A 24,818-nucleotide genomic window follows, 5' to 3' on the forward strand; every position below is an offset into this window, starting at 1 on the left:
AAATGAGATGGAAATGAAGTAAAGCATGGGGTAGAGGCAAAGGGTACCACAGGAAAAAAGAAAGTTGACTTATTCCAAGGGAACTTTTATCAGTAAAGTTGTATGCAACGGTACAGAAGATCAGCTGTGAATAAATGAGTGTTAGCATCTTGTCTTTGCTGTAAGTGAAAATCTCTGTCCATTAGAAGTTAAACTGTTGAAAGACGCTTCATCATCTGAAAAAGAAAACCTGCAAACAAATGGTTTTGTTATTCTAGAAAAAGAAGTAAAACTCTAAGGGCTTCCAAACTCAGCCCAAGGGACACTAGGAAAAAAATACAGTGCATATTAAAAACCATTAGATGCACACAAAGAAAATCCTGAACAAACATAACATTAATACAGCAGTGTTTCAAACTGATCTTCCAAGTGACTACACACATTGCAATACAGCTACATGTAACTGTACATAGGTTCTTTTACAAAAATATTTGTAATCTGTAATATTGTTTAAAATTTAGATGGCAAAAATCACTTAACCCAAGTGCTGTTACATTAATAAAAGCCATGTAACCTGTTGAAAAAGTGTTTGTATAAAGCCCATTTCCAGTTAGTTAGAAAAATCAGTGCATCCAACCAAGAAAGGAGAGAGCAACACAGGCACCTAAAAGACCCCATGCGATTAACTTTCCCCTTGAGGTTTTCTTTAGTGCAAAAAGGACCACACTTTCCACCAACAAATGCAGAGAAGTAGAAAATGGAGAATTTTGTTTTCTTTTTTTTTTTTTTAAATTAAAAACCCCAACCCTGCCAAAAGCAGCATTATAAAGACCAAAATGATCCTTCCCAACCATATTATACCAGAAGTTGGCATACGCAGGGATCCAATATGAATCTGTTTTTGTACACAAGACCCTGTGCTCATGTGGATAATAAGTCATCTCCATGATTAAAAACCAGGTTACAAAAAAACCTTACAGAAAATCCTTAGGATTTGATACTAATTGAAGGTAAAATACTTTCAAGTATTATGTTTATGAATTAATTAGAGGATAAGGCATTATTTAAGGTAACATTGAAACAAAAGCCCTATGTTACCCTAAATGACCTTTATAATATAGCTAACTTTCTGCAATCCATTCAAGATTTGTTTCCTTTACATTTAATTTCTCATCAAACATGCTGCTAAAAAAATATAAAAAATAAAAGCATAAAAAAAATGCATTTAAAAAGAAAGGTTTTGTGTGTCTCCAAACAAAAATGTGTTTTTGACAGCAAACAGGTGAAGCCAGATTTCTATTTTTGAGTATCATGACTCGAGTATCACAGACACAGTACTACAGGAAGGACAAGCACAACACAATACTATGCCAGAGAACAAATCTAGGGTACCTCTCAAGTAGACAAGACAAAAAAAAACCCAAATCAAAACAAAAAAAAACCCTCAAAAAAAGAAACCCCTCAGTCTCCCACCCACCCTCTCACCCCAGCTACAAGGGCAACACACCCACACACACATACAGACATGCAGTTACTGTGTGCAGTGACAGGAAGTGCCTACAGCAGCTTCCAGGAAAATTGCATAATTTCAAGATAAACAGACACAGGGTACCATATTTAAAAAAAAAGATTAAAAAATTCAGCACCAAGCAAATGTTTTTTTCTTATACCAAGTAGCTAATGCTAAGAAAAACCTTGAAGATACCACCCCCCAAGGTTATTCTGACATAACCTTTAATTCTCATCTATATCCTTCCAGTGGAAACCTAACATGGAAGAATTAAAAGGCTCAGTCTGCTTGGCATTTTAATGGCTAGAAGGACTTTCTTACAGTAATTTGGAAATCCGAAGTGAATCTTCAGATTTGAACTAGGGGAATAAGCTAGGCATCTGAAGATATCATACAGAGTGGGTGCTCGTATTTACCCTTCTATCCCAAAGTCATCCTGGAGATACATGAGGGCTGAGAGCAGTATCCCTGCCTAAATTTATTCTCTGCCACTGCTCAGAGATGAACGTTTGCGTGGCAGCTTCTCTGGCTATGAAGATGCTGCAGACCTGCCCTCCTCCTCCTCCTCCTCCTCCTGCCCAGCACCACCGACCCCGAGCGTTTCCAACACTGCACATCCTTCCATCACACAGCACATGTGCCTCACCAGTTGCCAATATTGAGATGAACGTGCTACACGACCAACCAGAATTACGTGCAAAACCAAAATATCCCAAACTTTTGAGAACAACATTACACGACAGACCTAATTTGTACCTGTACAGCACAATGGAACAAACCTACAAACCCCAGGCCTTGGTCTGACAGTGCACTGCATTTCCCCTCAAAAGTTAAAGGACAGAGTTGTCTTAGGGCTTTTTTTTAATAAAACAGAAGTAGAACATTCTACTAATATACCACAGATCATATGGGTAATCCAATCTTTTAGTCAAGGCAAAATATGATTAGTTATAAAGTGAATTTTCCAGTGCTACAAGATGGAAACAAAATAATTTGGGGAAAAAACCAAACCGGCTTCATATAATCACCTACTGGAGTTGCCTATTAAAATAATTATAAAATTATGCTAATAAAAACTGAACAAATAATACACAGATCAGGATATATGTATTGACTTACTATCATCTTTATAAAAATTTGAAGATATACACAAAAACACATCAACATTTATGGAACTGTATCCATTAAATTTGGATAAGACAACACAAAAAAACTAACAAATAGCTAAGATGTGGTTGACTGTAAGCACTTTGAGTAACATTTTAATTTTAAAAGGTCAATATTTACATACTACATTAAATGCCTTTTTTTCTTTCCATTTTGCATCATATTGTGAGTTCATGATAAAGAAAGAACAAGATAATGGTTGCAACAGATCTTCCAAGAAAGTTAACTTAAGATGCTCAGATTTATCTATGTGCTGGAAGAGAACACGGCAAGAACACTTCTTTCTAGCTTTACCTCTACTTTCTTTGGGGTTTTTTTGGGAGGAGACAACAAATGGATCTAAAAGAGCTGTATCATCCAAACTGATCAATGCCAAGAGATCCAGTTTTAACTTAGGATTTGAGAACTAAGAGAACACAAACATTTTAACAAATGACTCACCTAACTGCTACTTTTGCTACTGAGTTTTTTTAAGATTTTAGAGAGACACAGTGACAGCAGAGGGTGTGAGTATGTATGTATGTGTATAATAGAACAAATACAGACATACATACATATAGTATGTTTACATACAGTAAATATCCAGGTACTGCAGTAAGCAGCTAAATTAAACCCCAGCAATCCACCCATATCCTGCCTATGCACAAGCAGTAATCTACTGCAACTGCTGTTAAAGAGGATGCATCTAGACATTAAACAGGCATTGCTTATGCCACTCCTACATTTAAATAGATCTGAGGCCATTTCATGTCTTTATTCCAAAGCCACACATTTGTCTCAAAAAAAGAATTAAAAAAAATATAAAACCCCACTGAATAAAAATTTTTAAAACTTAAGTTGGCTGAACCTCAACCTCTTTGGGATGGATTCAAAACCCAAAGCAGGAGTGTTTCTCCAAACTTCTTTGACTTTTGAATCAAACCCATATTCTTAGGCTCCAAGAAACCCTCTAACCCCAATAAGATTTGCTTCTGACAGGACAGCTGATCAACTGCAGATGTTCCTACTGCTGAACTCAGCTGCTGGCCTGTCTGACATTTGCATCTAACCCAGATTTCCAGGCACGCACTGCTATCACTCCACTTCGAGATGTCTTCCCATTCTTCTCATTGCAGAGAAGCTGTTCCCTAACAGTGTAACTGTTTAATGACTTGTTTTAAAGAAAAGCACTTACTTCTTAAGAATAAAAATTACATAACCTGGGGAGGCAGTGTAGGGTCCTAGAGCTGATGGTGTGAGGAGTTAAACAGCTTGGGGTTTGCAGGTCTTCGGGGTCGGGTCCCACCGGGCGCTTCCTGCCTGCAGCTCATGCTCTGTCCTGGGCTTGTGTCTACCCTGAAGCACTAATAGCACTTTATGTATAGTAGCTGTGTTGGCTGTTATTAAGCATTATGCATAAATGGGGAAAGACGCAGCTGGGTGTAAACCTCACTTTCATGAAAATTTCCCATCATATTACTGTGTCTCGTTATCAAGTTGTAAATGGACTTAGGGTATTCTCTCAATCGTTTTCCCCAGCACAGTATTTCCAAAGGTATCATGTTATTACAGTGAACAGAGAGCAGGTTTACCTAGAAGACTTTTGACAATACTTATTCAATCATTATTTTTGGTAACTTATACTTAATTGAAAATCTGGACCAAAAGTGTAAGAAAGCCAATCAGGCATTTGTGACTTCGTTACCACTAACTCAAAAAAAAATTTTAAAAAAATTAAAATCTACAGTACTATAAATTTGCTTAGCTCAAACTTTTCCACCTGGCACACCTATTTTGGACCCCATTCATAGCTCTTTCTTTACATACCAACAGTGTTCTTCTGCGGTCACTCAGGTAACAAACCTACAAGGTTTCTGTAAGTGCCCCCCCTTCAAATAGTAGGTGGAATGCTTAAGAGTATTCTTAAAATAAAGCATGAAGCAAAAGCTCATGGTCTAAAAACTAAGGAAATGTTCATAAAAACTGGAATCCAATATAAAGATGACATTTTAATAAGTTTATTCAGAAGTAACTGAAAAAATTGTTCCTTTGGCAACACCATCTAGATGGTTCTAACCAAAAGGAAATATTATGAATTTCACTTTGAGTAAAATAAAAGCTTCTTAATGTTTGCAAAGAATTTTTGGGATCTGACATGTTCATCAGAGATTTACAATGTCCTTATAGTCCTACACGTATTGGGAACAGCACATCAAAACAAGTCCTTTCAGTTATGGGTTTCTTATGGTTCAGCATCAATCACAAAATAAATCTCAAAGAAAAAAACTAATCAAAATAAAGCATAAGGCAACCATGACACACTAGCCCAAAAGAACTATCAGGAATGCACCACTCCTCCTGCGTAACATTTTTGGAGTGACCCACCAAATACTTCTTTTTCCTTGTTATTCGAAACAACCTAATTACAACCTGGAGTTCACTACCCCACGATGCTGCTGAAGGGTGAAGATCCCTGTTTCTAAAAACCAAGGGAAAATACAGCAGTGTAATTCCTACACAGGGTTTTATGGAATAACTGGATTTGGAAAGAGAAGATGGAAGTCTATGTTGGAATAGAAAAATGCAAAGACAGACTTATTCACAAAGATTGAAACTACAATTTTCCAGTGTCACCTCCAAAGCTTCTCAGCAAACTGCTATTCAGTGAAACAGACCACGTTCAAATCTATGCAAGAATACCTTCTGTGCTCTCAGATATACAATGCAACTAAATGTGTTTTGTTTAGAAAAATGAGTTTTCATTCAAATACCTCGCACTGAAGATAAGAGCAACCATTATCAAATATTCTTTGCTATGAAGAAAGTTTTTCAATCTTTCGCTGTAAACGTTCTCTCTCAAGTCACTGTGGTCACACAGTAGGATCTTGAAGAACAGTGTCTACATGCATTGAAAGCATTTTGAAAAAAAAAAATTAATCTCTAACTCCATGTGGTTACAACAGAATGTGATGAAACCAAACAGAAATTCCACCTTTGCAGATCCTCTCAAACCCATCTCTTCTGGAGGACATCTCCGTGCTTTCTGTAGTTCAGCAGAGCAACCAAAGACTAAGTTGAAAGGTTTCACAACCCGATGGTTTTGCCACTGTGTCTCATGTAGCTCCACAGAACGGCTCAGTGAGTGCTGGGGCTTCTCTCAGCAGACATCACTCAACAATCAGTGCCACATTTATGTGGGACAGATCTATCATGTGCCTGTTAAAAGGTTAGAGAAAGTTAAAAACACGGTACTCAAACCGATTCTGGGAGTGGAGAACAGGCAAGGAGGTTTCTCTGAAGGTCACTAATAAATAGATGCTTGATTGGATTAATGAAACATTGAGCAGAGGAGACTGATTTTATCTTTTGAAGGGAGGGAAGGAACTGAGGCGGCAGCAGCGCTTAATTATTTACCTGTGGAATTTCTGTTGAAATGCTAAAGCGTGTGCTGGCTCCTTAAATTTTGCTATGGCTTTCCGTTGTTGAGGAAGCATCTGTAAACTCTGCAGAGACAAAAACCCAAAAAGATAATAAAATAACCACTTATTTTGCACCAAACCAACCGAAATTTTGCCATATTTCTTTGTTTCAGAAACATATTTCAATTCTTTTATTGGTCCCCACAGAATGGAAAGAGACTTCTGAGACTGCAGTCAGGACCCCAGCTGAAAGTCTTTGAGTTGGTGCACTAAGGAACTGTACCAACTGAAAAACCCAGACTATCACTCATTATGCAAAGGTGACAGCTCTTCATTCAATCCATACAGATGAACCAAACCCCAGAGCCAAACTCCCACCAAGTCAGAAATGTTAACTGGTCAGAGCTCAACTTCCCACACAAGCACCTGGAGTCATTTACCTGATGTACCCTAAAGGATCAGGGCTTTCTATGCATTGAACTGGGCAGAAACAGAAAAAAGTGGTAGGTTTTGATCTCTCGACTGCATTATCCTCACACTGTTTTAACAAAATAAGTGGCCAGATTTTGACAGACACCACCACAAAACCCCAATCAAATGGATTAGGTCACCACTTCCAAGTCCTCCTAGTAGAGGGAAATCATGCAACACACATCTACCCAGGCAAGTCCATCTGATATGTGCTTCTCATGCTATGAGAGTAGCATTTCACAATGCTCTGTGACAAAACCCCATATGTAGTACTGAGGTCTCCAAAACTACAGCACACCTCAGCGAGGGCTCGGGAGAACTCATGTCCCTGCTCCCTGCTGCAGCAGGAACTCTGGGCCAAGATGATTCCAGAGAGCAGTCCTGTAGCCTTGGTAATAAGAAGTTATCACACTTACTAAGATTAAAGTTGATGCTTTGAGTTAGCACTTTAGTTAGAGGAATTTTCAAAAAGACACTTCAGAAATTCGAGAAGATGAAGCTTAGCACATTAAAGTAGGTACACACCCAACAACCAATGAGAACATCCAGCAAATATTCAGCATCACAGAATACTCAGGGTGGAAAAACTGTGATCCTCAAATCCCACTGCCTGTGAAAACAGGCCACAGAGATTTCACAGTAACTTGGTTAAAACACATCTGAAGGCTTCAACAGTAATTTCAAAGTTCCATGCCACAGTGATTCCAGTATGTCACAGAACATTTTGGCTGTTTAATGGCCTATGCTGTGGCCCATTAAAGACAATTGTTCTGATTCAGCTTTCAGTTGTTCTTACGGCTTTGGATGCAGAATAAAGAACTACTAACATTCGACTTTTCTGTGTGTGAGCTTCTACATAAAGTTAATACAGTTTTATGCTGAGTTTTATATAAATTTATATATGGACACACACATAAATGCATGTATACAGGCACCTTGAAACTTTTCTATATCATAACCTCTTGATGGTTAGGTATGAACCTAATTCTCTGCTCCTGCATCTCGCCTGGAACTCAGCAGCATCCCCCAATCTGGATGATTCCAGCACTGATGGTCAGTCTCCAGGATTTTGAACTTTACCTGCAAAAATTCTATATCATCATCATCTAGATTGCTAAAAAAGTACCACAGATCTTCAGACAAACAATTATTGATTGGGAAACAACATACAACCCCACTTGTTGACACATTTTAAGGGTGACATACTTTAAGACCTCTCAGTGAAAGAATTTTTAATCCAACTAATGTGTCCCCTGTTCATTCAATCTAATGCAGCATTTTAAGCAAGATGTCAAATGGCTAGATGAAATTTGCTATTAAAATTGCCTATTTCTATCTTTTTTGAACAGGTAAGACTCTTGGTAAGATACTTAATTAACAAGAGCCCTGGTACCTGATAAGTCATATTTCTTTGTATCTAACCCTGACAATTCAGCTTAGGCACTTTCTATAACTTACCTATCTGTGATTCTGAAGTAATTAATTTTGGCGTAGCTACCTTTCACCTTCTTGTAATTGACAGGGAACTTCCCTCTCTGCAGGAAAATCACAGATATTTAATATTTCCATCACTCCTGTGATTTCAAAGTGAAAGCTGAGTAAAAGTTAAAGGATTCAGCAAATCTAAAAAGCATCAGCAGGTTAATTTGCATAGTATAGTTTTTGGAAAGCTGCTATGATGAAAATGTTTAGCTAAGTCACTGCAACTTCTCAGTTTCTGAGCTGGTAGAAATGGGATTTAGCTTTAAAAAATACCACTTGGCAGATAACTTTTTTTTTTTAAAATCAGAAAGCTCTTGACACAGTTAAGCACATTTTAGCAGCAAGAATACAGTCAGGCTGCAGGAAGTACCAGTGAAAGACCCTGGATAAAGCTCATTTCTCTTGGAGATTATCTGCTGGAGTGGGTGACAGAGGTGCTGAAGTTTGTGTTCTCCTCCCTTCCTGATCTCACTTTTTATGGTTTAAAGAACTGTATCTAACACACATCTTCCTGACACCACTTTTCTGGCTAGAAAAGCCTTTAAATAAGATTTAGAAACAACAGACCTGTAAGAGTTGACAAAACAAAAGTATCTCTGAATTGCAGTTAAAAAGAAGTTGACACTTTTAGTATGAGAAAAACCTGTTTGAATCACTGAAAGGATGAATATTTTAGTGAACAGCTGGACAAGAAGAGCTGCAAAAGAACCCATGGACTTATCTTGCCAGCTGCACCCTGCATGTTCTGCTGTCACCTGCTTCTCTCCCCTCTCCAGAACCACCTCCAGCCCTCCTGCTGCCAACTAATCCTCACCATAGCATCAGGTCTCACTCAACTACCACAGCAGATTTTCCCAACGCTTTTATGCTCCACAGCCCTGTTGTGATCATCTGAAGAAAGCAAAGCTGTGTTTGGTGACTCTTCCCACAAGAACAGAGCTATTATTGCATTAATATTCTTGAGATGCACAAAAGCAAAATTTGATTTTGCACTTTATACAGTCACGATAATAAATTATTGAAAAGCTTCTCAGTAATTAGCATATAAAAATTTGAGTAGAGGAAGACATTCTGGTACAGTACAGACTCATTAACAAAATTAGGTAAAGTATCTAAATATTATTATAGATAACTTATTTATACTTTCTTATGAATTAATAAGTTTATTGACTGACTAGTTTGGGTACTATGTTCTTACACTGTATTACTGCCTCATTTTCCAAAGAAAAAAAAAAAAAAAAAAAAAAAAAAAAAAAAGAAAGGCAAAAGGCAAAACACTAAATGCATTTTAATATTCCAGTGCTTTGGCAACAAGGCATCAATTCTTGGATAAGTCTCTGAAAAGCATCTTTATCAGATTTAGTTTCACTGGTAAATACAGACAACTATGGAAACCAAAAAATAACCTATCCGATGCTTCACTGAACTGCCTAAACAACACCCACAATATATTCAGCCCAGGGTAAGGCAGTAACTTCTAGCATCAGCATCTTCTCAGCTGCTGTAGTTACACATGCCTATACTTAAGACCAGAGTTAAGGACTGCAAAACAAAGGATAAACTAAGAGTACACAAACACTATTTCTGCATTTGGAAACTGTCTGAAAAATTTTAATTTAAGTTGTTTTAATACAAATTCTCAGCCTTCACTGCACTCAAACTATGGTAGCAAAAATGATGCAGAATCACTTTGTTTGGGTATATGATCTGAATTGGGTATTATTCTGAGACCTAAAGATTTTGAAAGGCCAATCAGGGGAGGCAGGGAACAACCAGCCAGGCAGCCTCTGGATACCAGCGGGTTCTACCCATCATCACTTGACCTCTCCTTTAATGGGAAGACACTCACTTTTCCTCCACAGGAGACTTCCCTCTTGCCACACTGTGCTCCACTAGAATCTCCTTCTATCATGAATTCCTAAACTGAAATATCACACTCCTCCCAAACGTCACAGTTCTGAGAAAACAACTTCATTCACATCTTCTCTTTAAGTTGACCTACTCAGATGTTCACCAGAGGATGAAAACCCCTTCCTGGATCCACTCAACTGTAAAGGATTGACAATACATACAATAACTTCCAAGGGATTTCAAATGACTGGTTACTTTATAGATTTGGATGTACAGATCTACAGTGCAAGCACTTCCTGATAGCAACCTGAGATCAGAGGTATTCTGGGCAGGTTTCCATTTGACTCTGGAGAACAGAGATTAGATTCTGACATATTACCAGCATTAAAAATAAAAAAACCAGTTTGGGATGAAGAAGAGTATCTTATATGGAAGGGATTTAGGCAGCACAGAGCTCATGCCAATCTTGACTGTCTCCTTTTTTTGCTTCCTTAGAAACTGCCATGGGAAGATGCAGATCTTGGGTTGAATGGAAAATGCAGCAAAACCCAGTATTTCATAATCACTCATACCTTTGATTGAGAGTTTGCCTGTAAACTGTTTTAAAACATACTAATTAATTCGACAACTTAAAAAATAATCAGCAGCTCTGGCTTTTTCTGCAACTGAACTACTACCAGTGACTAAAGTATGAATATCATAAAAGGACCATTCCCTCTGCAGAGATTTCTTTAGGCCTGCAGATCTACGCTGCACTGAAATTTCTCCTTTACACACACTATGTAATTAAATCCACACTTGTAAAATATTGAAATAGCTGGTATGATTTTGGCAGCACATTAATCTCTAACAAAGCTTCACTGCAAAACCCAGAGTCTTAAAACAAACAGCGGGACAGCCATAAGTACCAAAGTGAGAGAATGCTTGCAAAAAGCAAACATCTTGGACACCAAAACTCTGAGAGGTTACACACAGAGGAAGAAGTCAAAAGGGAGATAACAGAGCACTGGGAGATGGAAACCAAGCAGGCAGGACTGAGACTGGAACAAGCACTCAATTCAATTATAGGAGACACATGGGGAACGAAAGTTTCCTTCTTTGCTTAATTTCTTTCACTGAAGTAAATGGACTGCCCCACAGACTACACATTCAGTCCATCGGCGAGTTTGGCATTAGGAGTGCAGTCCATGTGAAGCTGCTAAATAACATCTATGCAAAAGAAGTGTAAACTTTCCTAACCAACATCATCTCCAGTGTGTGATCCTCCTAAACAGAACGATCAGATTCTATTTATTCTTCCCTCTCATCAATAGATGCAGACACATTTTTATTATCCTCGCAGTCTCCTGGCACCTGAAGCATCTTTCCTGGTAGTGACACTTCCCAGCCACTACCAGAGGCTGAGACAGAATGTGTCCATTTCATCCTCAGCTGACACAACTGATCTCTCCCACCTTCTGTCCCTCCTTCCTGCTTTTTGGCAACTTTTGACTTCCTACTATCTGTCCTTAAAAGTGCTCAGCTTTCCATCTCTGTATGCAAGAGGAGATGAGGAGAAAGACATCTCTAGCTCCCATACTGCCCTACAGCAAGGCTGAACTGGACAGGCTCTTGTTAGAACTGCTCTCCTGTTTCCCCAGCCCCAAGGCTGGAGCAGGACTGCCCACGTCTTCTCCCACAGCTTCTGCAACAGCTGAAAATGTTTTCTCAGGCAGAAAGACCACACTGGTCACGACGTCAGCCTGTGCATCTTGTGTGCTGTGCCTCATGGAGAACCCCCCTGCTGATCTGCAGGAGCCCTCGTGTTCTGGGTCTGTGCATCCACATGTGCTTGCCATTTCCACTGATACCTCTTTAAACTGAAAACAAATCCAGCAATTTGGAATGCAGTGTCAGTGCAGAGAGCTGCCTTTACCCCAGCTGAGCACTAGGTAGCACTGTCACCCTAAGAAAGCAGAGCAAAGCGCATCAGCATTGCACTTGTTTTTCCTTTCTGAGATCACAAATGGCTAAGTAACCAGAGGAAACCCCATGTTTGTAAACTACTACAAGTACAGCAACAATTCCAACATTCTCATCACCTCTGATATACAATGTTTTGTATACAGTTTTTTCCTCTTTTTTTTTCAGCATCAGAATTTATTACCTTAAGTCTTCACAAAGCAATACTGAGATTCTGCACTGATGTTTTATGTTTGCAACCATTTGATGTATGAAAACATGACTAAAGATGATGATGAAACACCTGCACAGAACCATACTTCAGTAGTCAAATTATCTGGAGACCTAGCAAATGGTCCAGTCTACCTGCCACATCTTGAAAAAAGCCAATTCATCTGAAGGCAGTAATAACTAGTTGAACACGAGCTTCTTTAGACAGTATAAACGTTTCAAGAGTACAAAAAAAAATAAAAATACAAGCGCTGTTTTTCATGACCTTTGCAACTTATTAGTAATCTGCTTTATCAAATGGTTCTGGATGGATATGTACTGAATGTCACTGCTCCAGTACAGCCCTCAGGAGACTCCATTTTGGTGATGTGCTCAGAAATCTTCTGTACTTTCCACCACTTTGGAATAGATAACTTTATTTATAACATGTAATTATTTTAGATTCAGTACTCAAGTTTTACTGCAGATACATTATTTGTTTCTGAAAGCTTACCCTCTCAAAAAAAGAGTCTGACAGCAAACTGTACACTGAAAGGAGGCACTTGTTCTGCTAATTTCATCATCTTGGAGTTGTAAAATGGAGCTATGATGAAAGACATGTTCCTGAAACCCCAAAGATTTTCTTCTATTCAGTGTCTTGAGAATATTAATGGTATTTTTTTCTCCTATATTAATATCAAAGCAGCTTTAGTGAAGCAGGGATAAGAATTAGAGTCTTCAGTGATTAGGCAGTAGAGGGTATTTCAAAGGTTATATATGGGAAAAGATAATTTTCTTCATTTCTAGAGTATGGAAGAGAAAAATGGTGAATTTCCAACTTCAAGTCTAAGTCTCCTCCATCTTCTCTTATGCTACACCCAAACCCTGACTCACAGAACCACCACGTCAATGCAAGTTGATGGCAAAGTTCGGAGCACTGAACATTATAAATCAAGGGAAGTTTTTAGCTTCCCTTCCCAAGGTTTGTATGTGGTACTTGTACCTTGAAAATGATACTGACATGAAAAAGCTAAAAATAAAAACGCAGTACTTTTGTAGCCAGAAAAGGAAAGTAATCTCTTCCTCCTCGTTCACTTCATTGATAAATTATAGACTTATTTGTGGAAAAAGTTAAAACTTTCTGTTATGCCAGTAAGGATTCACTTACCAAGAAAACACATGCAGGATAAACACACTGTAACAAATATCTGGATATGTGTAAACAGGAGCTGGTGTGGGATCACTTACTCTAGAGATGCCCCAGCATGGAAGGTGAAGATTAAGCAGAGGTCCTCTACCAGGTGGGACAAGAGCTCATGATCTATTCTTCTTGTCAAAGAGCAGAGAGATCCTTGGGAAGTACTTCTTCCCCTTCTCTGGGAGCTATGCCTCAGTGCAGGCATTCCCATGGTCATGTCTTGACTGCAGCAGAAACTGATACATGGGATATTTGGATTTCTGAGTTGTGTTTGGACATCGCTTTCAAGCAAGACACTTGTTTAAACATTAGAAGTGTATGACCTACAGTTTGTGAATCTTTACCTTTAACCAGGGATTTGGGTGTTGGACAGTTGACATGTGTCATTTCAAGATACGATGCAGGCATGAAAACAACTCCTTAAGTTCTGATTCAGATTTAAATTTCCTTTACAACTGCAAAAAATAAGCGCATTTCCCTCAAAGACAAGTAAAATGAAAAATCCTCTCAAGAGCTCAGTTGATCAAGTAAAATTTTGCTGAATATAGTCAACAGCTAAACATAAGATATTCTACACCTTAAAGACTGAGTCAGATACAACCGACTCACCATTCCCTCCTCTTACTGTTTCTTCAGCTCCATCAGAACACCAGCTAAAAACCTGGGCACCTTGCCTAATTTCTAAAAAAGCAGCTAGAATTTCACCTTGCTGTTTTCGCACAATAGCCATCTCCCCAAATCCTATTTCAGTTCATCAAGCTGCAACACTTCACCTCAGAAGATCAGAGCTCTGCACTACCCAAGATCTCTTTTCTCTGGTTGTGGCCACGACCTGCCCTTCCATTCACTACGGGGCTCTCTCCAGCAGCTCACTCCTGCACTCCTCGTTGCAAAGTCACTTACATGAAACACATTTTGAAGGAAGAATGAGGAAATAACCAAGCAGAGTATCCCTTCGCTGTCAGAGCCTCCCGACCATTGCCAGTTGCAGGGGATTTCATACAGCACTGAGCACAAACACTGAGAACATTAACTTACAGCCACAAGAAAGTCCACTCATGCACTTCAGGATGTTGACCTCTTTGAAAATCTAGCACCATCTGTGTAAAAATGGTTGCTGTGAACAGCAACAATGCAGGTTTTCAATCATTCTGTTTTCTGTTCTTGTCCTCCAAGTCACTGAAAGCTGCTGCTGCCTCTTCCTCATTCGCTGCATTAACACTTTTGTGGTGCCACTTCTCATTGTATCGTAAAAAAACAAAGCTAAAGCTAAATATGGTATATGGTAGAACCAGTCTCATGTTCTTCCCTACAAAAGGATCACTTCTCTCCTGCATATCTCACCATCCACACTTGTGAAACATCATTCAGTCTCGAACATGACAGGAAATTTCTAGCCTTCTTCACATCACACTTGAAATTCGACTGCAGATTTAGCATAAAATCATTCTGCATCATTAGCTAAATTCAAGCTTCTCTTTCAAGTACTACTTCCAGATCTCTGATAAGGTGAAAACAGATGATAATTTAGAAAGCATAATTTCCAAAGGTACAGTTGATGATGGTGCAAGAATGAAAGTTCTGTAGGGCACGGGTATGTATCAAATCCCACTAGAAAATCAGTTATGGTTTGTTCTCCTATAAATACACCTTTCTAAAGTGGTCTGTAACATTGAATTGAGAGACCAGAGTTTGGAGTATGCTACGAAAAAGCAAGTCCCGAATAAATTTTTTAGGATGTTCTCAATAACTTCTCTCTACTGCGAGTATTTCCTTGCAGGGATTCTATTAATCTCCTTCTAATATTCTCATGCAAGATTCAGCGAGTAAACACTGAATAAATGTGCTTTGGAACTGTATGACTAATTTCCTAGAGTACTACAGAACACGAAGGCACAAAGTATTTTGTGAGAGTAGTTTTGCTTTCCCAAACAAATTAAACCTCTCTGAATTGACGATGTAAATAATTCAGCATTATTCTGTTTACTAAATTGGGAAGAAGTGAGGCAGAGCATTCATCTTTAGGAGAGCAGTGTGTTTTGAAACAGAGAGATGATCCCCCTAATAGTGAAGTCTCACAGAACAGGCTCCAATTCATGCATTGTATTTGTCTGAAAAATGTTGATCCTGTCAAAAGGAGCACTCAAAACTGGGAAATAAAATTCTCATCGTTGTGTTTCATTATTCATTGACTGATATTTTCAAATGTAGTAACAATAAATCAGACAGGGCCTCCTAAGCCCTTCACTACTTTGAAAACCACCTGCTTTCCATAAGTCATTTAACTGACACATCAGTTCCAGGAGGCAGTTTACGAACAGAAGCTGCACAGCAGATACACCAGTGTGTGTGTGTCATAACCTTGCTCACAGGCCCCTACTAAAGAGAAACTTCTAAAATAATGAAGGATCAATAAAATGCTCCAAAGAAGACTGTGTTTTCATCTGAAAAAGCATATGGTGCTACACAGTATAAAATGTCCACTGGGTAGTGGTCATTAAGTGCTTCTACCCCAGGACTGCGATGACAGGAAAAGGTAAATGTCAAAACAGAGAGTAGGTGCAAGCCAACAATAAAAACACAAATAGCAACCAAAAATACATTTCCTTTGATATGATCATCTGGCTTTAAAAACCTCACAGCATGGGCAGGTTTGTATTGTTTAAGAAAATGTCAGATAGCACAGGAACTCCACAATGAAGGAGAATTTTGCAGCAGGAATGTGATGGTTAGCAAAATCCTCCCGTGCCTCCCGTGCCGCAATATCATCACGTGCCTGTCTTTGCTACCAGGTGTAGCGTGTGTGGGTGGGGGTGCCTTCAAACATAAATTACCAATAAACACGCATTGTATTTAGTGTCAGGGAATTAATTGAGCTTTCCGGAATGAAAGCCTTTTGGCACAAAAATGATAAACCGAGGTTGACCTACCTGAATGGGTCCCACTGACATCAGCAGGTTTTTCAGTTGGACATCAGTAGTTGATGAAGAAAGCCCTTCAACTGACACAATACAGGGCTGAGGTTTGCACTCCACCACTCGCAGGTTCTGTTTATTTGGCATCAAGCGTCCTCGGCCCATCTGGCCTGCTACTCCTCTGCCTCTGCCGTGCATAATGACCTGCCAACAACAAAAGTAACAGTATTTTGATTTACTTACCTAGTGATTCTGCTTACTGCATTTGACAGATGATACAAAAGTTGGCGATTTACTTAAAGACTTGATTAAAGTACACACTGATTTTAAACAGTTTGTTGCTGTTCGCTGATTTGAAAGGCCACTTATTAACATATTCATCCACTGCTTATACAAACCTCTTTTAGAAGGGCAGCAAATATATGGAGTTATATATATTGCATTCAGGCTAAAAGCCTCAGACCTAGCTCAGACTGATCAACTAAGCAGTGGAAGATCTCGGACAAAAGCATATAACCTAGTTTTCAGCACTGATCACATCAGCAGCATGTGTTCAGCTCCCATATTTTGAGTCTGGACAACAAAAACAAGTTGATCCCTCTCCTTTTTCTCTTCTCAACCCACAGGTAAATTTAATGTACTCACAAGACCAGCAAACTGCTTCAAGCACCTCCAGTCTGTACTGCTACTAACTCTTGGTCTGTTCTAAGAATGGAGAAATGGCTAAATAAAACAACTTTTTCCAAAGCTTCCCTCCCCCCAATCCTGTAGGATCTGGCACCACAGCATACTCTGGAGTAGGAAATGTATGGATTTAATTCTTGCAAATTAAATATTGAACAGTTGGAGAGAGGAAAAATAACAATGAAACAAGAGTAACAAACATTACACAGAGTTAACATTTAACACTGGGTCAACACAACACAGTTTCCCACTTGGAAAGCCTATGAAGGGTAACAACTTTTCACATTCTCCTGCATCAGCAAGGAAACTTTATCCTTACAGGAAGCAGGAAGATTATGGCCAACAGTTCAAAACCAAGAACTAAAGGCCCAAAATACCAGCTATGTTCAAGGCATGTGCCAGCTTGCAAATGCAGAGAAGGCACATGCTGCTGCTGCCCTGACCCTTCCCTGCCTCCTCCCAGTGCACAATCAGTGCAAAACATCAAGTTACGAGATCACCAAGTATTTTGAGTGACACCAACTTCAGGGATTCAGCAAAGAGCATCCTGAAATAGTCGCTGTGTGCTCCCTACATATGCAGGAAACAGCCAGAATAAAAGCTTAAACATGACTTCAAAAAAACCTCTTGGTTTTAAAGCCTGAAAGTATGTTGCATACCACCTCCTACTGTAGCTATCTCAGGACACATGTATTTCCCCAGGGAGTGCTGTGCTGGCCAGAACGTCAGCAGATGAAGAAACCTGCAGGCATCGCCAGTCTGTGCTGGGTACAAACAAGTCTCTCCAGATTAAAAGCTTTATATGCAATTATGCATCTCCTGGGTCATGCAGCCCTGCACCACCAATTGACAAACAGAATGCTAGTTATTAATAGAGCAACACAGCTACACAGTGAAACTTCCACAGCAATATGCATCTAAAAATCACCTTTTTAGGTTGATGGATTCCCTGGATGTTTTTGACTCCTTGAGGAGCTGGTGAATGGATCTGTGCCTGCTGCTGCTGTTGGTGCTGCTGCATTCCCTTTGTCAAAGTGACCTTCCGCACTGGCTGCTGTTTGGGCTCCGGGGGTTGTTGAGGCCGCTGGGTCTGGCCCTCTGGGTGAAAAAAGCCAGCATCCTCTCCCCCCTGCTGAAATCAACAACACAACAGCGGCTCAGTGTCCAGGCACTGCACACCCTCACCCTGAGCAGCCTCCTGCCACATCCAGCTCACTCAGAGAGTATCCGGGGCTTTGCCTGCTAAAGCAAACCGGTGGCCATGGCAGGCACGTGTAAGGGCTCAGCCTGGAAATTGCACTTCAGCCTAAAATAAATCCATGGTATCTGAAGAACAGTTTACTTTGTTTGGACTTTATTATAACGTTCAATAATGTCTTTTCGTATACAAAGTGGCAAGATGTTTTCACTTTTCTTTCCAAATCATTCTTCCTCCCAGGGAGGAACTATGGTGTGTGTTATTTATTACTTTTTTCTTTTTTAAATAGAGACATACATATTGCAGAAGAAGGAGCAAAGAACTGTGAATGCTGGAAGAATCGGGCAAATACTCTGCTCATCTTTAAAACTCCAACCTCTCTTCAGTTAAAAACTGGTATTTATTTTGAAGTCCATACTCATTCTACCAACTTCTATACCAGCAGCTTTGTAAGCAGTCTCCTTCCTCAAACACTGTACTAGGAACAGTTCCTGAAGGGTTGTTTTGGTTTTTTTTTAATTTGTCTCATAAACTTCTTATTATATTTATAATCACAAGCACAGTGAAACACCATCTCAGTGCTTCTCTCATCCAGTGTAGCTCTTTGTTAAATCTCTCAGTGCAATCAAGCACATTAACAGCAAAAGCTGAAAGCGCTGAAATTATTCCCTTCCACTGCCTCTACCCAAACAGTTCAGTTTCTTCTACAAGCAGGTGATTCTTTGTGTCTGGCTGCCCAGATCAGATCAATCACTGAAAAACAATTAATGGAGCAAGAGACAGCAGAGCCTGACAAAACATCAGGTACTTTTGCATCTGTAAAGTGCATCATACTATTGCATGGGTTCAACAGCAGTATCTATCCTTGACTGGACTCCAACTTTAGAACTCAAATACTAGTGAACATTTTATCTACAGGGTGAAGGCTTTGCCTAAGTCCCAAACCAACTCCTGGTAACCCTGTAAAAGCTCTCAAATAAAAGGCATATCTAGTGAAAAAAAGTAAAATATTATGAAAGCATCTTTACTTACACAGGGTTTTTTCCCCCTTCCTTAACTATTCACAAGCCAAATCTACTTTGCATCTGTAACACACATCACAAACCAGAGGACTTCATACTGGCACATTTCTTGTGGATAAGGAGACAAAATACGGGGGTGCAGAAGGAACAGATTTATAGCCTAATAAAAAGATTATCTTCATTGACAATACAAATCTTTACCTCTCAGTACTAAATAAAAGCAAAAGAAACACTTACTAAAAGGCACTAGTTACTAAGTCCCTTCACTATCATTTCGTAAGAAATAATCTGGTACAAGTGGTACATACCACGGTCTCATGTTTTCAAGTTCACTACTTCACAATTCACACCCCTAAATCAAGGTCTCTGTATTAAAAAGTACATGAAGGCTACAACACCTCAAGAATTCAACTACATAAATCCCAGACAAATGAGCCTCACAGCTCCTTGCACCATCTACACTTCAAAAGCACAGTCCGCCATAGGGAAAATCCTGAACCTTGTCCTGGCTTTTGTCCATAGTGTCCAAAGTGAGAAAGCCATAGAAATCTGCACATCTTTCCCACCTCGAATGAAATACAGGGTGTTTTTCTCTGCTGAACTGGATAGCTCCACGTCTTCACAGAACATTTTGTATACAAACCTTGGACAGCAGTGACTAGTGAGAAATTATAAAGCTTTCCCTTCTGAGTTTCTCTTCAATTACTATTCAAAAACATAAAAGCAAGAGCCCTCTTGAAAAATCCAAACATATACACAAAACCTTACCAGGAAACCAGCATTAAATCCTCCTCATTTTAGTATTAGTTTCAATATCAGCATCACCATAAGCTCTATGCCCTGATCAGATAATTTCTTTTATTCAACTCTACAGCAGCTGCAAGATGATGAAACTAAAAGGAATAAAAAATTCTAGGAGGAATTTAAACACTATAGCTGGGAGTTAAAAATCTAATCTCTGCTAAATGCCTGCTGTGAAAACCATAAATATTTGCAACCATTTCTTTCCAAACCAAAAAGTGATCCCAGCACATTGGGAGAGCATCTGAGAGCAAAGCCCTCAGGTACAAAACACACTGAACATGCTCATTACTGAAACTTCAAAAGCAAACAATCATTTCACATAAAAGTCTAGGACAGCCAACAACCACCCAATATTTAACTACCAAGCTCAATTATCACCAAATAAAACTAAAACACAGAACTGTGTAACAGAGTCAAAGGTATCAGCACACAACTGGTTCGCACTGATAAAAAATCTGATGGGGTTTGTTCCCTGCTGGGGTCCCAAATGCCACCTCTGGGTTTCACTGTTGACATGATGCTCCTGCAAAAGCCTGAAAAGGTAGAAAGATCTCCGAGCTTTTTAATGAATTAATGTATTTCAGAAATAAGAAAAACTTACACAAAACAATAAAGAAAGAAATTGGAACGAGATCTGCTTGTTCCTGCAACAAGAAGGAAGGAAAGGCAACTGGATCAACCCCTTTCTTTATACTACTGCTCTGAATATTTAGTGGTTTTGAGATGACTTGAGGATGGGAAACAGAGATGAAACTGCAGCACTGCTTTTCAAGAGGGCCACTTGGTGCTCAAGGACTAATAGAGCTCCCTCCAAATCAGCAAGATATTATTTTCTGTTGCAGGCAGCCTGGCCTCAACAGAAGACAAAACCTGGTGGTTTTCTTAAGAAAATAAAAATCAAATGTGACTGCCAGGTGACACGTGCCTAATTAGCAAAATGACACAGCCTTGGAAGATGTATTTTAGCAGCAATTCCTTTTTCACTGGTTAAAGATGTGACAGTACAAGGACAAGCACTGAGCCAAAATGAGCAACCTCTGCAATACCATGTAGTGGCAAATCAGACTCACCACCACCATCATCCTTTAACCTTTGACACAAGACAACCAGTGGCTTCTTCAGACACATCAATGACAAACCAAGTCAAGCAAAACACCTGCAAAGAGCTTTTAACATCTGGACTTAAAGCTACAAAACCTCAGAGCATTACTGACAGGTCACATGCTCACGGAACACTAACATTTTAGAGGAAAGGACATACAATTGTAATGATGACTCTACATATGCTGACTCCTGATGTTCACTCATGAGCTACACAGTGAGCTGGCACCAACACAGCAAAGCTACAGGCAAGCAGGTAAGTCCACTGCAGCTGTATTGCAGCACCTGCCCCAAACAACACCTAAATCACAGAAGCTAAATTGCTAGCAACTCTTCTGCTTAAAATGTCTCAGTTCTAGCTCGTCTGAAATCAACTTTTGCTTTTCCTAAAGACAATTTCTGTATTGTTAATTTTTCATCAGCTTAAATGTGCCCTCCCCACATTTAAATATACAGCAACAGAAGGAGGTATTAAAATTTTAAGCCTTTTCATGTCAAAATATATTTTTATCTGATTTCTTTCCATTAGTATTTTGTGATGTACAGGGCAGCACTAAATTTTTCAGAGATGCATCTATTCATCATCATGGCCTGTCTCATATAATTTGATGCACAAAGTGCTGAAACCAGGTAGAATACCATAGTCCATCACAGATACCTGGGACTGATGGATACAAGCTCTGATTTTATAGTTTAAATTTCCTCTGAAGTCTTCTGCATAAAAGTGAATTTCCATTCTTCGTCTACAAACCAATAAAGGAAGAATTTTTTTTTTTATTGTCTACTCCTTACTTTCTATATTATAAATCATTCTGACCTTCAAGCTCTAAATTTCCAAGTTTTACAAAAGGTCTGCCTTCACAGAATATGCCAAGTTGGAAGGGACCCACAGGGATCATCTACTATACAGCCAGGAAAGAGTTTTCCTGAATGAAACTTTACCATTATTTAGTTAATTCTGGAGGAATGAAAATGCCTTTTTTTCAAGTTGCAGGAGTTCTGTTCATGGGAAAGTATAAAACGTATTCAGCAAGATTGTTAGCAGTGCCAAAACAAGTTAATTTCAAATACTGTGTGTAAATAAAAAAATCTCAAAAGATGGAGGCAGATGGATTTGATCTACATGTCAATGTTTTTCAAACTTCTACTGTGTAAAAGTTTGCACAGTTTGACCTTCTGAAATTGGACTAAAAAAGAAAAAATGATGCCATTCAATGACCAAGAATTTTAGAATTGATTCCCTGAGGCTGTTTTTCAACAGTCTCTCACTATACATATCTATCTACAGTCAATGTTGTGTTTTGAGAAACATAGAGTTCTGTCAAATATGAGATCACAAATTCTATAAACAGAATTTTATGAGGGACTGCTTAAATTTAGCAGGCTGAAGCCCTCCACTCTATCACAATCATTATGACAGTTTTATGATGAAGATGAAGTTTATTTGCCACCAACATTAGCAGGACAAATTTATTTATAACAAATGCTTTAAAATGTACTGATAAAAATGCCTATTGATACTGTCAGAGTTGCTTGCAATTTGACAGATCAAATCTTATTTTCATTCTTAAACCCCATGAAGGAATGGTATCACCAACTTGCATTCTGTAGTGAGCAAATTGATTAATCCTCCTCTATAGAAATCTCAACTCTTGATTACACCTATCAGACGTTAAGCAGCATTATTCTAGAGTGACAACACTTGACAAATTCCCAAACCATTTTTCTCAGCCTTTGTGGCCCTGCTAGCTTGTATTAACCCTGATGAAAAATTAATTTTCCTTATCTTCTGCTAAACCCCAAAATCCAAATCCGCCAAACTGGCAACTCTTTCTGTAAAGGTATTATGAAAACCTCTAAAAGATTAATTGCATGTCTTCAGGTGACATTAAATTAATTTCTGTACTCGTGACAGACATTTGATACTCCGTACTGAGAGGACAGATAACATTGTCAGGATACACAGAAGGACAGTGGTGCAGTGTCCCAGGGCAGCCTCTTATGAATTCTCCTTTCGATAAGGCCATACTTCACTGTCATTGGCACTGTTAGTGATCTTGCAGCCCACAGACCTCACTGCACAGGTTTCTATTAACCACGACAATGCTGTGTCTATCCATGTAATCTTTGTAAAGCTAATTCAAAATCATCCAGTAGTAAAGGGATGCGCATGCTGGATAAGGCACTTAGAGGGAATAAACTCTGGTTGATTTGTGTGAAAATAACACACAGAAGCAAAATGTTGTCATCTTTTCTTAGATGCATTATAAATCAAATTCTCTGTAGCATGATGAAGACCTAAATCTTGCAGGGAAATCTCAGTCCAAAAATGTGCCATAATTGATTTCTTGTAAGAAAGGAGAAACCCCATATCTGTTACCAGTTTAAGTCAATATTTCTAGAAATTAGTGCCTTTACAGTATCACAGTAAGTTGGGGAAGCGAAGCATCCTTTAGGCTATTAAATTCATCTTCACTTTAAGGACTAGAGAAATGACTGTTCATCAGCTACATAGGTTTTCATATGTAAACTTGTATTTTACTGATACTGTGACTGACTGTATTAAAAAAGACAGACGTCTACACAGACAGCTGTGATCCCCATGTAACCAAGAGAAAGAAACAGTAAAGTAAAAACTATGTAGAACAAGACTGACTTTCATCTAATATATATGAGTATTTTCTCACTACAATTATGAGAAATGTGTATTAAAGGCAAACCCCTAATAAAGAGCTTTTTCTCTGTGACTGGTGCTCCAAATGCTTTACCACTTTCATACACCTGGTTGACAGACTGGGGACCTGGGAATAGGAAGCCTAATCACTTGCCAAATATCCCACAACCCAGTGACATGACCAAGCACTGTTTCTGAACAGTTGACGATCTGTTTTCAATCTGTCAAGTGCCAATGAGAAACACCTGGAGACCTTTTTTTTTTTTACAAGCCTTATAAGACCTTTAAAAGTCTTTTTTTCCCCTCCCCCAAGTTCAAGAATAGCAATACTTAAGAAAGCTGCTCTCCCACCAGGGTACAATACACTATCAGTAGACAACTCACCATTAACAACTAGTTTAAGATATACTAATGGTCTAGTTTTGACTCAAAGTACACACAGAAATAAGCTACATCAGACTACAAAACTGATAAAAGAACCAAAGCATTCCCAGCTCACACCAGAAAAGACAGTTCTAGTGCTGGTCAGCAAATTATGGATTATTGTTCCTAGCGTAAAATGTTTGCATGGGGCAAACTTAATTCAAACAAGAGCAACTAGACTATGCAATAAATAAATAAATAAAATGCAGAAACAGTTCCCCTCCTGTGCTAAAAAGACACTGCTACGCTGCTTCAGTGAGCCATGATGAGTATCTTTTGTGCCTAATGGTGTATGAAGAATCAGAACAGCAAGAAGAAAACGTTTCGTAGAAAAAGCAGCTAATTCCATTTAATCCTATGTACTAACACAGTTCTAAACTGAAGTGTCTCCTCATCTGCCTGAGAGGAGAACTAAGGCAGGGAGAAGGACTGGCCAAAGAGAATCCCAGTCATACCCACGGCTGCATGAAGTTTCACCAGGAGTGACAGAAACAGAGTTGATCAGTGTTGAATCATGACTATGTGTTTTTTAGTACAACCACCCACCAGCTCATTATGAAAAAAAAAAAAAATTGTGTCAAAGCTACAGCAAAGTCAAGGTTCTGGAATACATATGTACAATACTCTCTGACGATACCTTCATTTTTACATGCTCTTCACAAAACACATAATATAGATACACAATGTTTAGAGTAAACTTTCCTGGTTCACTTTTCGGTTGCCAGTCTGGGATATTTTTTGTACAGGGAATTTTAACAAAGACTGGACACAGAGAATCACCAAGAGAAAA

At 38.9% G+C, this 24,818-nt stretch overlaps 1 protein-coding gene across 7 annotated transcripts in view; it reads right to left on the bottom strand.

The window, feature by feature from the left end:
- Positions 1-2,332: 2,332 nt before the first annotated feature.
- Positions 2,333-24,818, bottom strand: part of RBM33 (RNA binding motif protein 33) — a 98,582-nt gene continuing 76,096 nt past the window's right edge. For 2 of the 7 annotated variants that reach the window (XM_027648383.1, XM_027648384.1), the window contains exons 16-19: positions 17,735-17,938; positions 16,138-16,326; positions 6,050-6,138; positions 2,333-5,851 (exon numbers count right to left, since the gene is read on the bottom strand). In XM_027648383.1, the coding sequence (XP_027504184.1) occupies positions 5,803-5,851; positions 6,050-6,138; positions 16,138-16,326; positions 17,735-17,938 (531 nt within the window). In that variant the 3' untranslated portion in view covers positions 2,333-5,802. The other 5 variants (XR_003528477.1, XR_003528478.1, XM_027648385.1 and 2 more) reach the window with 5 other exon arrangements.

The sequence above is a fragment of the Corapipo altera genome, unplaced genomic scaffold, assembly GCF_003945725.1.
Source record: "Corapipo altera isolate COAL_440 unplaced genomic scaffold, ASM394572v1 47, whole genome shotgun sequence".
NCBI lineage: Eukaryota > Metazoa > Chordata > Aves > Passeriformes > Pipridae > Corapipo > Corapipo altera.